The 16135-nt window shown below is 50.5% G+C and overlaps 2 protein-coding genes across 5 annotated transcripts in view; both read left to right on the top strand.

Annotated features, from left to right (window-relative positions):
- AGRN (agrin) overlaps positions 1-9952 on the top strand; it is a 155728-nt gene extending 145776 nt beyond the window's left edge. Inside the window, exons 34-36 of the mRNA XM_088136758.1 lie at positions 3125-3349; positions 5708-5811; positions 6078-9952. Of these exons, the coding sequence (XP_087992884.1) occupies positions 3125-3349; positions 5708-5811; positions 6078-6235 (487 nt within the window). The 3' untranslated portion in view covers positions 6236-9952. The remainder of the gene's footprint in view (positions 1-3124; positions 3350-5707; positions 5812-6077) is intronic.
- Positions 9953-13562: 3610 nt separating this feature from the next.
- Positions 13563-16135, top strand: part of LOC103048752 (tyrosine-protein phosphatase non-receptor type 11-like) — a 28942-nt gene continuing 26369 nt past the window's right edge. For 3 of the 4 annotated variants that reach the window (XM_088136757.1, XM_088136756.1, XM_088136755.1), the window contains exon 1: positions 13563-13868. In XM_088136757.1, coding sequence (XP_087992883.1) covers positions 13855-13868 — 14 coding nt within the window. In that variant the 5' untranslated portion in view covers positions 13563-13854. The remainder of the gene's footprint in view (positions 13869-16135) is intronic. The other variant, XM_088136754.1, reaches the window with a different exon arrangement.

Raw genomic sequence — 16135 nt, 5'->3', positions numbered from 1 at the left:
GACAGAGCCTCCTATTTAATTCGAGAAGGGTTTTTTTTGGTTTGTCTGACTTTCTACTTGCTTCCCCTCTTCCCCTGGTTTAACCTCTTTGTCATCCACTCTAACCCAAGATTGAAGTAACTTTGAGTTGTATTGTTCTTAATTACCCATTGCTTGTTCTGCCCATTACAATAATTCCTTAACAGTGTAAATAATGGATAAGGGACGGTTCTCCAGGCTCCACAACCATCAGCCCCGTGCAAACCATTCCAAATCTGAACCGCTTTCAATTCAGGACACCCCATTTCAAGCTTGAAAGGGTCATTTCAAGCATGAATCAGCTGTTCTGCATTTCAGACACATTGTTGGGAACCGTCTGGAAACACTGCTGAAACATATTTGTTTCAGGGCAAACATTTGTTTTGCCTTCAAAATGTTTGGCACGCCCCTAACAAATCATGATGTGGCCTGGAAGCATTGCATTTCTCAGAGCAACGTCCAGAAAAAGCCACCGGGATTGCTCGGGTTTCACAGGGACTAGCCTCTTTCCCACATTGATCGGTTCGTGTTTTGTCCCGGTGCTTAATGCATGCCTCCCCTTTCTTTCTGCTTCTAAGTCCTGAAGCTTTGGACTACCATCTGGACGTCAGGTGAGTCTTCTCGAAGCCGCCGTGCGCGTATCTTGTGTCCAGATCTCGCTACCGTTCTCGCCGTTCCCTTTTTCATTTTGACATTTGGCTTGGCTCATCTGCATGACCGCTGCAGCATCACAACGTTTCCTGTTTCTTACAAATTCACCTCCCTGCGCTATTCGTTCTGTCTCCTTGGGTCCAAAAGGAGACCAGAATGAACATCCAGTCAGATAGACCGGAGGGTTCACCCGGAGCAGAGAATCTCTACTTTCTAAGCTTTGAGAACAGAGTTAAGCCAAGTTTGACTAGCAGAACCAAACACCTAGTCATCTAGATCTAAATACAGTGGAACCTCGGGTTACGAACGCTTCTGTTAACGCACTTTTCGGGTTACGACCAGCTCCGGCTGCAAAATTTTGCCTCGGTTTGCGAACTCCGCCTCGGGTGACGAACAGGATACGTGGCCATTCTCCCTCCCATGACACGGTCCGCGGCCATTTTTCCGCCCCTGACACATGGTCCGTGGCCATTTTCCGCCCCTGACACGTGGTCCACGGCCATTTTCCGCCCCTGAGACATGGTAGTAGGGAGGGGGACTCTCCCTCCAAGCAATAGCCGCCTCCCTGTCCTCCACGCCAGAACGGATTAACGGTAATTACATTGAACCTTATGGGGAAATTTGCTTCGGGTTGCGACCAATTCGGGTTGCAACCAGAGTCACGGAACGAATTAAGTTCGTAACCCGAGGTACCACTGTATTACTCATATTTCCCAGCTTTTATAAGACACCAGAGTTCCTCAGACTGGGTCTCCAAGGCATAACAAGGTTTGGGGGCCCACAGGATCCTAGGATCAGAGAAAGTGACAAATTCCAACTCCATCTTCTATAGTTCTTATGTAGGTACTTTCTGTTCATCAAATTTATGTTGCCTCCCCACAGTTCCTCGGCTTCAGTTTCCCCAATTCCATTGGACTTGGGTCCTGAAATCATCCCCATAGAAAGGCCATGTGGGTTTCACAGATCTGCCCCAATCCAGCCAGTTAATTATTAATCTGGTCCATTCATTGTCAATTGCAGATGGATTAGCTTGTAGCCGTCATGGGATGTGGCCACCGTCAGCGGAGGGCCGCCAGTTTTGCAGCATTTGGGGAGTTGATTTCAATTATCTAAATTGCTGTAAGGCGTTAATCCAACCAGCTTGCAAAAGAAAATAAAGTTTCCAAAAAAATGGCCAGCATGGAGCTGATCGTCCTTAAAAAAGCTGACAGCTGCTGTGGCCGCTAGAAGAGAAGGGATTTAATTGAGGTGATTCTTAATTCTGTTCACAGAAGAGATAAAGGGAAGGAAAGATCCATCGTAGCCAGAAAACAGCCAATGAAGAAAAAGCAGGATTTTTTTTTTTTTTTTAATCAGGATTGTAGCTGATAAGTCATGGAGGTTTACTTAGTAATTCCAATGCTTATCTTGCTCCCATCTCAAGTAGAGTTTTAAGAATTATCCAGGTTAATGATTCAGCCACAGTTAGAAACTAGGATCCCTTGGGTAGCACGCAGGCAGGGCACGAAGGCAACTTCCCTGCCCTGTTGACTTTTCCCAGCATCTGGTGCCCAAGGGTATACTGCCTCTGACCAGGGAAGTACCACTCTTTTATAGTTGCCTCCTCCTCTTGAGAAACATTGGAATGAATCACGGTGGTGGCTTTCAACTCCAGGCCTTTAAACGGCCAATTTCCTCTTTCCGTTTCATCTCAAATAGCTTTTGCCCAGAGTTATCCATTTCTCCCCTGTGTCCGGGAGGGGGAAAACAGCGTCCTTGTTTTTCCCGTGTTGTTGTGTGTTTCGTCTTGTGTGGACGTGTGTACCTGTGTGCATATTGTACTCCGTGACAACGAAATGCTTGATAAATCATCTCCAGCCAGGATGTTGATCTTCTCTGCTCTCATCAAACCTCTTGGGAAGAAGAGAGATCTTGGCATGGAATAAACCAGGCGTGGGTAAAACTGGTTCTGGTTAGTTGGTTATCTCACTCTGGGCTTCGGAAGCCACAGAGTCCCCGAGACTTTAAATTCCAGAAATATACGGCACAGCCTTTCAAAAATAATTTTAAAACATAAACGGCATCACGGGGAAGATGAACTGCCTACCAATTAGTGCCATATGAACCACGTTAGATTCATAGTCTTATTAGAAATTGGGTTCACCCCTCCCATTAAGCTACATTTTGTTTAATTTGAATTTAAAACATCATCAGCTGGGTTGGCACATCCTGAGCCATCAACTGCCGTTTGTAAACTACAGATGTTTGGTTGATGTGTTCAGAACCAGAATGCGACACATGATGGTCTGGTCTAGGGCCACATGCAAGCAGCCTGGGGCTTGGCAACTGGTGCCAGACTGGAGGCTGTGAAAGAGTCCTGGGAGAAGATACCAAGAGGTCATCTGCTTTGCGTGAGCTCCAGAGGGGGACCCCTCTCTGCTTCCTGAACTGACTTCTCCTTTTCATCCCAATGCAGCGAGAAGGCCCTGCAGTCAAACTACTTTGAGCTCAGCATCAAGACGGAAGCCACACAGGGCCTCATCCTGTGGAGCGGGAAGGGTCTGGATCGATCTGACTACATCGCCTTGGCCATCGTGGACAGCCGTGTCCAAATGACCTACGACCTCGGCTCCAAACCCGTGATCCTGCGTTCCACCATCCCGGTCAACACGAACCAGTGGATTCAGATCAAAGCGTCCAGGTGGGGGACTACAGGGTTGACCATCCCGTTGGCCAAGCATTAGAGGAAAAGTCATAGCTTAAAGTCCGCTGCAGCACACAGAAGGTGCCCGATCCAGTAGGCCGAAGAAAGCCCCCCCCCATGAAGAGCTGGGGTCTTCCTTAGATGGGCGTAATGGGAAGTAGGAATAACCTTGAGGAACAGGAAGAAGAGTTGCAATCAAAAGAATGGTCAGATAAAAGAAATTCGAGTCTGAGACAGAAATGTAATTTGAGAAAGCGTCTCAGGTTTGGCCCTGGTAATCACAAAGATAAAGGGAGAGTATTTGGACTGGCAAGATTCTGTTACTGTAACCTTATACTAAAAGTAGTATTAGCATTCAACTTTTGGTTTCCTAGGTTGATCTGGCTTAAAAGGGCTGACCTCAGTCTTGCAAGTCGTAATACGCTTCCCCCCTCCCTCCCTTTATCTTCGTGGGAACTAGAGAGGGTCAAGCCTGAGACCCTTTCTCAAATTACATTTCTGCCTCGGACTCACGTTTCCTTTTTCTAACCGTTGTTTTCGTTGCTCTTCCTCCTGTTCCTCAAGGTTATTCCTATCGCCCATTACAACGGGTGAATATTATGAGCCTGTACGGGGCAGCTTCACCCATTCCTCTGAAATCAGCCCTTGTTTATGACCGACAGGATGGGCCACAGGATAAGTCAGCACTGGAGCCCAGCACATGTTCGGGGCAGGCTGAAACTCTCCGGTTCGGGGCAGAGAATATTCAACTCAGCAAGCCACCCTCTCGCGTGTGCTTCTGAGAAGAGGGAAGTTCAGCCGGGCCCTTGGAGTTTGAACAGTAGCAATGAACCGTACTCCCTTAGAGCACTGAATGTCAAAGAGCTTTACTGGGATTAAATCTGCCACCCCTCCTGATCACGCCCCCAAATCCCACTGTTAAGTTTCCAGACCGTATCCTCTCTGCCTGCAGCCATGCGCTGAGCGTGCATGTGTCAATACTGGCTTCGAAGGAGGGTACGTGTTTTATGCTTGAATGCCCTTCCTTGGCCAAAATGGCCTGCGTATGGAAAGTTAGCCCATCAGGGTGGAGGCCTGACCTCTTGACTTTCCCCTTAGGGGCATGAGGTGTTACTTCTTCAACCGAGATGGGGAAAAAACCCTAAACATCGCAAAGTAGTGAGAGACATCCAGAGAGCGGCTATGTTGTTTTCTTCTCCGTGTTGGACTCGGCTCTCAGTTTAACGGGAGATGCTCAGGACTGAGCAGGAAAGGACTTGAGAGAAGATCTTTTCCTTCTAAGATCTGTTCTTGTTTCATCTTTGCTCTTTCTGACTCCAGAGAATACTTTACCTTTTCCTGCTGGCTAAATCACTACTTTTTTGTATGAAATGCGGTTTGGTTGCCAAGTGTCACTCTAGAAGTTGGCTCATCGGCGTCAGCTCTTGGCTGACTCATCTGGCATCGCTGCCACCCTCCAGATGCTTGCCTAGACTTGTTTGTTGTGGTCCTAGAAAGAGGTCACAAAGGGACAAGGAAAAGTCCCTTTCGCTGGAGTTTGGGGCCGATGGCTCATCCGTCCATTGGCATCTTCACCCCACTCCCTGCTCTTGCGTGATTTTTTATTTATATCACTGGGATCTGGAGATGAGTGGCTGGAAGGCCAGAGCTGAATGGCTGATGCCTCTGAGATCCAAGAGGATATGAGGAATGAGCTCAAAAAACATGTCCAGACAGGGCTCAGATTGCAGAAGGGACCCAAATGCCTTTTGTTTGCAACATCTCCACTTCAGCAACATCTCCACTTTAGCTGTTGTTTTTCATGGGTCTGTGGCTTAGCTCAGACTGTAGGGGCACCGGATGGGGCATGTGAACATCAGAAATGGGATAGGTTTTAAAATAAATCAACTTCTCGGATTGACTTGGGCTGTTGTTTCAATAGTGCAAATTTATCCGGCTGATAAATAGGGCTGCAATTAGTTTGCCTAATTTCTGGGGCGTCCAGACTATCTAAACAATTGCAAAACAAACCAAGTTTGTATCCAGCTCAACACTGTATCCAGGATACAGGAGTTCTGGGTTCAAATCTCTGCTCCACAGAGCTTCCTGAATCATTTTCTGCCGGCCTACAGGGTGGTGGTTGTGGATAAAATGTAATATTTGTCGTGTTGCTGCCACCTTGGACTTCAAGAAGAAAGGGTGAATAGAAGGTAATAATAATAGGAATGGTGATGATTGTGCGCATCTCCCAGCCTTCCCAGACTTCATGGTTAACATCTGGAGAGCATAAAAATGGAGAAGGTTGGTCTGTAGGACTTCTTTCTAACTTGATGGGACATTCCAACGTATTTCCTTGTGTTTCCCCTCTTCCGGCAGAGTTCATCGAGATGGGTCCCTGCAGGTCGGCAACGAGTCTCCCGTCACGGGTTCCTCTCCTCTTGGAGCCACACAGCTGGACACAGATGGGGCCCTTTGGCTGGGTGAGTTCATGAGCGTGACCACAGCACCCCTCGGTCAACCTAGGCTGTCTCTTCTAAAAAAAAACAGCAATTTTAATACACAGACCCCAGCCACAAGGTGGGTTGGGTTCTCCAGTAGTGATGGAGCGTCTCTCGGCTGGATCTGGAATCTCACAACAGCGTCCTCCTGTTCATTGATGAAAGAAGCTGGGAGTTCCAGATGGGGTGGGTTAGCATGGAGCTGGGACCCCTGTCTTTACCCCTCCCCTCTGCCTTTTCTTTTCCAGGCGGATTGGAGAAACTCAACGTGGCCCATAAGCTTCCCAAATCCTTTCTCACTGGCTTTGTGGGCTGCATACGAGACGTGGTGGTCGACCGCCGAGAACTCCATCTGGTAGAAGACGCTTTAAACAATCCCACCATATTACAGTGTGCAGCCAAATGAAACAACCCTGCGTCTCTCTCTCTCTCCCCTCCTCCTGGCTATTGCTGTAATTATTTTCTATTTTTGTAAAACTTCTTGCTTTTTATATTTTGGGGGGGGACAGGAAGAGGGGGGATAGCAGGGAGACGAGGAGGAGGAGGACGAGGAGGAAGAGAAGGATCAAGAGAGGACTTTGTTGGGGAAGAACATTTCTTTTCGGTTACTCGTTCGGTTACAGCATTATGTCACCCATCGGACTCACAAGGAGCGAAGCCTCCATTTTTAAAACAAGGCAAAGTATCAGGATGTGACCAAGGAACAAAGCCACCCCATTCTGCTTTTTGGGGTCATTCTCCACTGTAAATGTCACTCATACTTGAAGTCATTCTTTTATGATGATGATGATGATTATTTTTAATCAGGTTTTTTTTTTTGGCCGACGCCAACACTAAGGGGAAAACACAAAGGTGACCGCCACTGAAGGTCACAGGAAAAAGGTTGTCCAAGTCATGGCATCTCTGAACAAAGGAACAGCAACCACCGTACGGACTCAAGGGGGAGATCTCCCACCCCCCACAAAAAAGCCAACGGGGACTCACGGCAGAAGTCCAAGGAATTGGACTCAAGCTTTCACCCCAAAGCACCAGCTGGTCCTTTCGTCTTAACTAGGCTTAATATTATCTTCTTGTACTCACAATTAGAATGACAAGCTGCTTGGTGTGCGTGCGTGCGTGTACGTGTGTGTGTGCACACACACACATCTATCCTTTGTCCTCTTTTGACAGAAGCCCACGGAAGACTTAGCTCTCGGGTAGCAGTGGTGAGAATGGCTTTGCTGGAGAGATGCAGGATAGAAAAGATGGTCAGATGGTCTCAGAGAGGTAGGCAAAGGAATTGAGCAGAGGAAAAGCCCGGGTTGTGGCTGGGCTGGAGGGAGAACAGCATTCCTAAACCCTCAAGGAGATGAGCTTATGTTTCTCATCCAGTCTTCAGAGTTCACAGAGATAAGTGGTGATGCCCCAGAAAACCTTATCTATAGCCTGGACACCAGATTTGTGATACCACTTAAGACCATGCCAAGCTAGGCTGATCATCACCCAACCCGTAAAACAACGATGGAGACATTTTAGAGCAGTCTTCAGACCAAGTCTGAGCAAGGCGGCCGGTTCCCTTAGGGGCCGCTGTGCATGGTCGGCTGGTCTGTATTCCCATCTTGGAAGAGCAGCATATCAGAGGTTTAGCCATACCCACATCCCGGAGAGGTGTCAGTCTGGCCTAAAACTCAGCTCCCAGTTTTACACACGTGCCCATGGACCTCCCCCCCCTCTCCCAGATGTGCGTCTCCTGATTCATTTGGGAATCTCTTTGGGTAGGAAAAAGGTACATACATACCTACATATATGTAAATCTATACCTCTATGTTTCTGTGGTGTGGTATGTACAGCCAGAAGGGAAGGGACTGGATCCAGGGACTTTTGGAAACTTTCTCCTGCATTCCAAATCCTTTGGAGATGTTCCAAACCTTTGGGATGTCCTTGGCAGGAAATTCAGAATGGTCCCCTCTCCCCTTTGGACGGCAAGCAATGTCATGAGGAGAGAGCAACCTTCCGTAACAGGGTTCTTGCAATATTCTGAAATAGTTGTGGCAACTCCAGGGCGGTCCCCCCTTCCGGTGACATCACTCAGGCAGGTTGGCACATAAGATGGCTGGAAGAGCAGCTAGTAAGCTGACCAAGGGTGGGATTTGATCATACATATGTGTGTATGTTTTGTTCATACAACTCCCCTGTTCTTTCCGTTCTTGGCTGCGTACGGAGAGCAGCTGCGGGACCTCTTTCCACACGTTATTTTTATCCAGCTCGGTGCAACCTCGCCGCTATTTCTTAGTTGAAAACACCCACCCAAAGCTCGTGGCTTGGGTGACTTATCAGGACAGGAAAGGGATCCTTGGAGATGCTGTTTGAATGTATGCCCTGCAGTCATTCCACCCTCTCCAAAAATCCCCCAATAGTCCCCAGGAGTTATTGCGGCCACCCGTAAAGGCGCTGAAAATAGAAACACTTCGGATTGCTTTACAGTAGTGTTTCTCAAACTTGGCCACTTTGAAGAGGCGTGGACTTCAACGCCCAAAATTCCCCTGCCTGCATGTTTTAAGATGTGTGGATTTCAACACCCAGAATTCTGGGCGTTGAAGTCCACACCTCTTAAAAGGGGCCAAGTTTGGCAAACGCTGCTTTCCAGCAACCCGTTTTTCTCAAATGATGATCTTTCCGGCTTTGTGGAAAGTGAATTTGGGAACTGTTGGGTTTCTGTTGAACAAAGCCTAAGGCATCTGTGGCTTACGGTGTTGAGTGTGGTGACTTAGATGCCCTACCTTGAGCCTAGAACTAAAACATGGCCACCTAAGGAGAGTTAAGGCCCCTCTTCCTGGCCACCTGTCTGGCTCTTCTTTGACCTCCTACGCCCCACCTGGGTGTTTGCTAGAGCTGAAAGGAGCCATTCTGATGTCCCACCATGCCCTTCATGGAGATGCAAGCCACGGTGGGAAATTGGAAGGGCTTCCAAACCATCTCGACTTCACGGAGGCCGCCTCTCCCAGATCAAGAAGTCAACGGTCACCCAAAAGATAAGATCTGGCAGACCTCTTGATCCCAACCTACTCAGCTCAGCACCGTGTCTTGTGGACAGCGGTTTCGGTGTGGAGACTGTGTTTTGGGAGGTGATTCCTCCTCCTCGAGAGAGAAAAACCCTATACCGGGTTGCAAATGCATTTAGGAAATGGCGTTGCCCTTTCAGACGGCAAAAAACATCTTCAGGTTTTCAGGTCAGATAAGGGGACCTCGTTTTTTCCTTCTTTGGGAATTACTAGAAAAACCCACTCTGTATGGAATTAGGGTCTGGTGGAGTTTTCCCCCCAGTCCTCCAGTGGGCCAAATTAGCCACCCCAGAGCTTCTGGTCAGGTTCAGGAGGTCTCCTTTTCACCTGATGTGAGGCATCTTCGCCCAGACTCCAGGCCAGGTTGGCAGTGAAGCCGAACGTCAGAATCCCCTTTTTTCCCACCCGTCCAGGGCGGTTCCAAACAGCTCTCTTGGAGGCCTAGGTACAGACACACCCTGATCTGGAATTTAAGGCTGGAGAGGGAATGCCCTTCGTGACATACTTGGAGGAGAATAATATCCATGCAAAAACCCAGGGGTTGCATTTCTCCCTGTGGCCTTACCCTGCTTCCCGGGCACCATGCTCCCCGCTTCCCGAGGACGGGAAAGAGCCACACCCCTAAATGTGAAGGAACCGGGCCAGCTCCTCTCAGCCAGTTGCTACTCCCCGTGACGGAGCTCTGATTATCGGGGACCCCCTTTTCCACCTCCCCCTGTTTGGTATCCTTAACACTGATGTCTCTGTGGTGCTAGGAGATAAATAATAAAGAGAAAACAGGACAGCCGTGTGTTGCAAAAGAACAATAAACATCCAAAATTGGGAAGAGCATCTTCATGGTTATTTCAAAGGAGCCCGGGCTCTCCGGCCCGCTTTCAGATGTTCAGGGACTCTTCGGCATCAACCCTTCCAGGCAATTTCCAGGAAAAAAAGAAAAGAAAAGAAAATGCAGGAAACTTCTTGCTGGGCCATACAGAGTCCTGTAGGGCTCCTTGCAACCCGGCTAGCGCGCCCTTTGCAACTCTGCTAAATGAAGCCGTTTGCTGAATCTCGCCATTGCACGGAGGCGTAGCGCAAATTGAAGGCGCCGATCTTTTATTGTGGTTTGAATCTGGGGGCTGTTTTGAGGGAGGGGGTCTGTTGGGTCTCAAAGGAGGGGAAAGGGCTCCGCACTCCTTACCCAGAGACCATTTTTTATTCTCACTTGGGGATTAAATTGTGGCTTTCCCCCACTCGGCCATCTCGTTCAAGCGTCATCTTCAAGCAAGGAGAACAACTTGGCTTTAACTCTTCCCACTGCTATTTCCATCGTGTTTGCTCTGGGGGGGGGGGGGGGAATCCATGCCGTGAAAATAATTGCACTTTTGTCATCGAAAACCTCAGGAATTGCAGGGAATTGGATATTCCCAAAGGCGTCGGGGTAAACAGTGACCCTCTGGGTGCAACACCCTTGCCTGCTTTTAACCGGACCCAGATTTACTCAACCCACTTGGAGAGTTTGTGGGTCCTGCTGCTTTGCTTGGGGGGGTGGAATTAATAGAAATGCAGGAGGCTGCAGGCTGTACGATGAAAGAAAGGACGTTCACGTACATCAGTGTTTCTCAACCTTGGCAGCTTGAAGATGTGTGGACTTCAACTCCCAGAATTCCCCAGCCAGCCATGCTGGCTGGGGAATTCTGGGAGTTGAAGTCCACACATCTTCAAGCTGCCACGGTTGAGAAACGCTGACGTACATCCTTTGAGGTCTCCAGGATGCAAGTGCATGAAAGCGGCCTTGGAAAGAGGTGCCCCAAACAGATGGGAGTAGTAAAGGCAGGATTTTTCAGCCAGATCTTTGGTCTCATTTTGCAACCTTCGTGCATTCCTTTGCACGGCCAGGTGATTTCGGCATCAGCTTTGCAAATAGGCGAGAGAGAGCATGTGAATTAGGTCCTTCATTGGGAAGAAGAGCCACCGCTCAGTGGAAGAACCTAAAGAAGGCTACGGGTTTGGTTTCAGTCATTCCTATGTAAGGCTGGAGAATGTTTGCTGGCCCAAGTTCGCCGAGATGGATCAGTAGTCCAACTTCTTATAAAGCAGCAGCTTCTGTCCTTGCAGCTAACAAGCCAGCTCCTCAAGCTCTGCTCCAGGAGTGCTAGCTTTCTGCTTGCAGAGATGCCTCCCCCCCCCCCCCCCGCAAATGTTCGCCTCCGCGCAAAGCCCCAGCTTATCCCTCTCCTTAATGGTCACTTCTGCGGATGCGCCGTGGAGAATCTCCAGCTTTGCTGCCGTTGGTTCTCATGACTCAACGGAGGCTCCAACTTTGCAGGTGGCTTGTTCTGAAGTTTCCTTGTTTCCTGAACCCGGGTGGAGCCGGGGTGATAATCCAAGATCGAATGCCACTGGTGGTGTGTTTCCTGGAAGAATCGTTTCCCCAACAAAGATCGCCTTGTGCTGGCGGCTTGTAACATCCAGTGATCTTTTGTGACTCTGACGCAAAACAGCTGGGGGATGGGCCGCAGCTGGCCCCGCTGGCGTGAGATGAAAACATCTGGCTCAGGCTAGGGCTAAACTAGGAGAACTGGCAGGGGGAGGAAATAAAATGACCCAACTCTGTTTTTGCTTGGCTTGGTGCAGCAGTGAAGTTTTGCATTGTCGCTGCCTTGGGGAAGACAAGACAAGGGTCCCGTCTGACCGTCTTAGACATTTGCATCCCAAGCTGCTTGGAGAGGTGGGCACATTGATAGCAACCAAACTTGAAATCTAGAAAAGCACAGCACGAGAGGAAGAAGCGATGAGGAGGGAAAAGGAAAGCAAAATTCTGGCGTTAAGTCTTCGTGTTAAATGGGTTCTCATAGCAGCAGGCTGGGATGGAAAAGGAAGGCTCACAGCTCCCAAATGGGCTGGGGGGCCTCTGGGCAGTAAAACTGGTCTTGTTGAGTGAGATCTCCCCCTTGGAGGGTTGTATCTCTGAATGAGTCACTGTCCTGGGCTTGCTTCTCCATGAAGCCTTGGTTTGGGCAGACGGATAACTTGGTTCTGCGTTAAGCATGATCGTGTAATTTAAATACGGCCTGCTTTCCGAAGAGGCTGCCCTTGTCTCTCTACATGAGTTTCTGTTCCTTGGGACCGCTTCCGTTGGATGCAAAACGCCAAAGGCACCTGCCCGGGTTGCCCCCAGGTTGGCAATGCAGCCTGCCGGCTGTGCTCCGAATGGAGAGGGAGGCCAGGCCAGAAGGGAGGTGGAATTCCTCGCTGAGGACGTATCCCATCCGGGATCGCGAGAGGGAGGGAGAGGGAGAGGGAAAGAGAAGCGATTTTATTCTCTTTTCAGAAAAAAAGGCATTTGGAGAAACAATGGAGCCTCAGTGTCGGCCGAAAGCATTCAGAGGCGCCCTGGGGTTAGTCTCTGGGTAGCGAGGCATCCTGGTGTCTCACCACTGCCAAATGGCCTGCTAAGCTCATCAGCTCTGGATTTCCCCTGGATAGGTCCCACGCTTGTCTTAATATAGCTCCGCCAAGGGTCACTCCGTGCCCCTTCTGGGGGGGGGGTGTTGGAGAGCTGCTGGGCCACGCTTTTTACCCCTTCCCCAACCCCAAGGGTGGGGACTTTTTCTTCCTAGCGGAAGATCCCCAAGGGCACCCAGCGATCGATTCCTCCCGGGGTAGAAACGTCATTCTCCCCTTCCCTTCTCTTTAAACCCGTGCAAAATATTCTTTGCAGGGCGGGCAGGCGGAAGGACTCGGCGGGGAGAGCGGTTGCTTGGCTCCCCGACCTCTGCGGTGGAAAGGATGGGTTAGAAAGAGAAGGAAAAACTCGCTTGGGTTTTGATCTCGGCCCAAGACAGTGCCCGTCGCCTGCAGATCAGGTTAGAATAACAGGAAGGTATGGCACGAGCCGGGCAAGCCGAGGGAACGGATCCGTCTTTACAAAAGAATCCCAGTTTCCCAGAATGGATTGTGGCCTTTCGGATCCTGAAAGATGTGGGTGTCGTAGGAATCGCCCCGTCTCCAGAATAGGATGGCCTCTTGGGATGAGAAGGTGGAGAGAGGCGTGCTTGGGTTTTTTTCCCAGAAGGATGGGTGTTGGAGTCCGGCTGCAACGATGGGGAGGGTGGATCCCAGGGGTGTTGGGAACAGGGCTGTAGATTTTACAGGGTGATGAGTTCCTATTTATGCAAGCCAGACTTCAGGAATGTAAATCAGTGATATCAAAAGGGTTTAAACCAGGGTTTCTCAACCTCAACAACTTTAAGATGTGTGGACTTCAACTCCCAGAATTCCCCAGCCAGCACGGCTGGCTGGGGAATTCTGGGAGTTGAAGTCCACACATCTTAAAGTTGTTGAGGTTGAGAAACCCTGGTTTAGAAGAAGCCAGCGATCAATAAATCCAATGCAGGGCTTGCTGGAGGCTGGCTGAGTCAACGTCCTAACCCCGGAAAGAGAAACGTAAGAAGAGGGTGCCCCAAGGTTGCAGCGATTGCCCCCCCAACCCCCGATTGACAAAGAGCTCTGCAGAACCCGAAAGCTTGCAAACGCGCCTCCGGGTTGGCTGCCCCTTCAGCGGCTCTGTCTCTTTAAAGGCGCGGCGCCGCTGCTAGGCGGGGCTTGTTGCCAGGCGGCGGGGATTGGCGGAGCGGGGATTCCCTTTGGTATGACGTCACCGGCAAGGAGAGCGTTCCCCTCGGCTGACACGAGGGTTTCCAAAGCCGCCGTGGGGAGGGAGGCGTGTCTTGGCTGCTCCCGTCTCCCGCCAATGGGGGGCTCAAGCGTCGTGGGGACGGGGCGGTCGGTTTTCCGTATATGGCAGAGGAGGGGGCGCGGCTTGGGGCCAGGCTGCTCGCTCGGGCGGCCCCTCCCTTTGGCTCCCAGCTGCTGAGCGAGCGGGCGGGCGACTTCGGTGCTGCGCGCTGCGGAAGGGGAGACGCGCGTTCCTCCTCCGGGCCGGTGAGCAGGGCGCTGCTTCAGACCTCCGCCCGTCCTTTCCTGGGCCGGAGCCACTGCGATGATTTCCCGCCGGTAAGGACGTCGGTCCGTTGGCAGCTCTTCCTGGGGAGGGGGCGCTGGGGGTAGGCTGCTCCTGGCGATGGAGGTTCCCTTGGAGCCGAGGGAGTGCCGCGAGTTCTGCGCCCAGCGGTCGGTTGGAAGGCTGGTAAGCCAAGGGTGGCATATTATTCAGAAATATTGTTTTAAGGCTATGTGTATAAGTTTGACTGGAGTTCAGCTGGGGGGGGGGTGAGAAACCCTCTCTCATCCCAAAGGTGGGTATGAATTAAAGATCACGCCACCACCCTTGTTGTTCGGACACAGAGGTATACTGCTTCTGCATGGGGAGGTTCCGTTTATTTAATGCAGCTCCGCAGATCGACCCCCGTTCGGCTGGGGGTCTTTGTTGGGGCAGCGAAACAAGGTGCCAAAGTTGCTGGGGTGGGCCGGAGCAGGGAAGTCCTCCTTTTCGCCTTCTCCTTTGGGCTCTTTCATGAATATTTGAAAGAAAAAAAAACTTTCGTATTCTCTGCAAGCCGGCTGCACTTCTTCGATATCTCTGAATCGCATCCTGTACGTGTGTTTCCTTTCCTTTCTTTCCTAGCTGCAATGTAAATATCGGTTCAGAGGCAACATTTCCTGCCTGTCCTTTTCCTATGTCTCCCGCTCGCTCTTGAAAGGCTAGAGAGAGTGCCGTTAGAGGCTCATCCTTCCCTCTCTTTAAAGATTTAAATCCACGGGGACTTCAGGCGCGTTTGCGTGGGTAGAGCTTCTCCTCGGGCCTCTGAGATCTCTTCGGCCGCCGGGCCAGATGTCTGCAAGGAGTGTAACAATTTCTTTCCTCCTTCCTAAGGAGTTATAACTCTCTCTGAAAAGGACCCTAAGATTCCTGCTCTTTTGCAACCCCACGAAAAAGCCTTCCCTTCCCTTCCCTTCCCTTCCCTTCCCTCCCTCCCCCCTCCCCCCTCCCTCCCTTCCTTCCTTCCTTCCTTCCCTCCCTCCTTCCTTCCTTCCTTCCTTCCTTCCTTCCTTCCTTCCTTCCTTCCTTCCTTCCTTCCTTCCTCTTTCTATGTCTTCCCTTACCTTCCCTTCCCTGTCTCCTTCCTTCTTTCCTTTTCCTTCCTGGTCTCCCTCCTTCCCTCCCTCCATTCCCTTCCCTCTCTCTTTCCCTCCCTCCCTCTTTCTATGTCCTTCCTCCCTTCCCTTCCTTCCTTCCCTTCCTTCCTTCCTTCCCTTCCCTTCCCTCCCTCCCCCTCCCCCTCCCCCTCCCTCCCTTCCTTCCTTCCTTCCTTCCTTCCTTCCTTCCTTCCTTCCTTCCTTCCTTCCTTCCTTCCTTCCTTCCTCTTTCTATGTCTTCCCTTCCCTTCCCTTCCCTGTCTCCTTCCTTCCTTCCTTCCTTCCTTCCTTCCCTCCTTCCCTCCCTCCATTCCCTTCCCTCTCTCTTTCCCTCCCTCCCTCTTTCTATGTCCTTCCTCCCTTCCCTTCCCTTCCCTTCCCTTCCCTTCCCTTCCCTTCCCTTCCCTTCCCTTCCCTTCCCTTCCCTTCCCTTCCCTTCCCTTAACTGAGTGTAGTCCCTACCACCAGGCTCCCATCACCCCAACTGACCTCTGCTCCCTTCTCCTAAAATGAACTTTTTTTTTTAATCTGTTCCATCGTGTCTGATCCTCGGAGACTGCCTGGACGAGTCCCTGCCGTTTTCTTAGCAAGGTTTTTCAGAAGGCCGAGAGAGAGGGACTGGCCCAAGGTCGCCCAGCTGGTTTCATGCCTAAGGCAGGACTAGAACTCACCATCTCCTGGTTTCTAGCCTGGTGCCTTAAGCACTACACCAAACTGGCCCTTAAAATGAACTTCCCACGCTTTAAATCCTTTCACCTTGGAATCCCGTTCCTTGCTCGGTATCCCCTTTTGACCGCGAAAGTCCTCCAGCGCTCATAATCGACCTACCCTGCAAATTCACTCTGAATTCAAGGCAAAACGTGCCCCCTTTTCCACCGCCAGGTTTGCGTTCAGCTTAAGGTGCAAGGAAAACCTAGCCAGCGTGCCTTATAAATGATGGCTTAGGGTGAGCATGAATGCGTCTTCAACAAACCACAGCTTAGCCTGAGATGGGACTCACGTACCTCATTTGAACATGCGCGTGTGCGCCCTATATATACCACCCTAACCTTTCTGGTGGAGCGACAAGATAAACATGTAATCAATTTGCAGTGTCACTGGACAGGAATTTCTTATTTTAAAGCTCTATTTTTAATGCTCCTGGTTTGTTTTTAGGCTAGCTGGCTCTCAGGGTGTCCTCAGAA

The sequence above is a fragment of the Python bivittatus genome, unplaced genomic scaffold, assembly GCF_059951505.1.
Source record: "Python bivittatus isolate LINGU-HERP-01145 unplaced genomic scaffold, Pbiv_v1 ctg000090_np1212, whole genome shotgun sequence".
Lineage (NCBI taxonomy): Eukaryota > Metazoa > Chordata > Lepidosauria > Squamata > Pythonidae > Python > Python bivittatus.
Note: the sequence above shows the minus strand (reverse complement) of the source record. Positions and strands in the feature narration are given on the sequence as shown.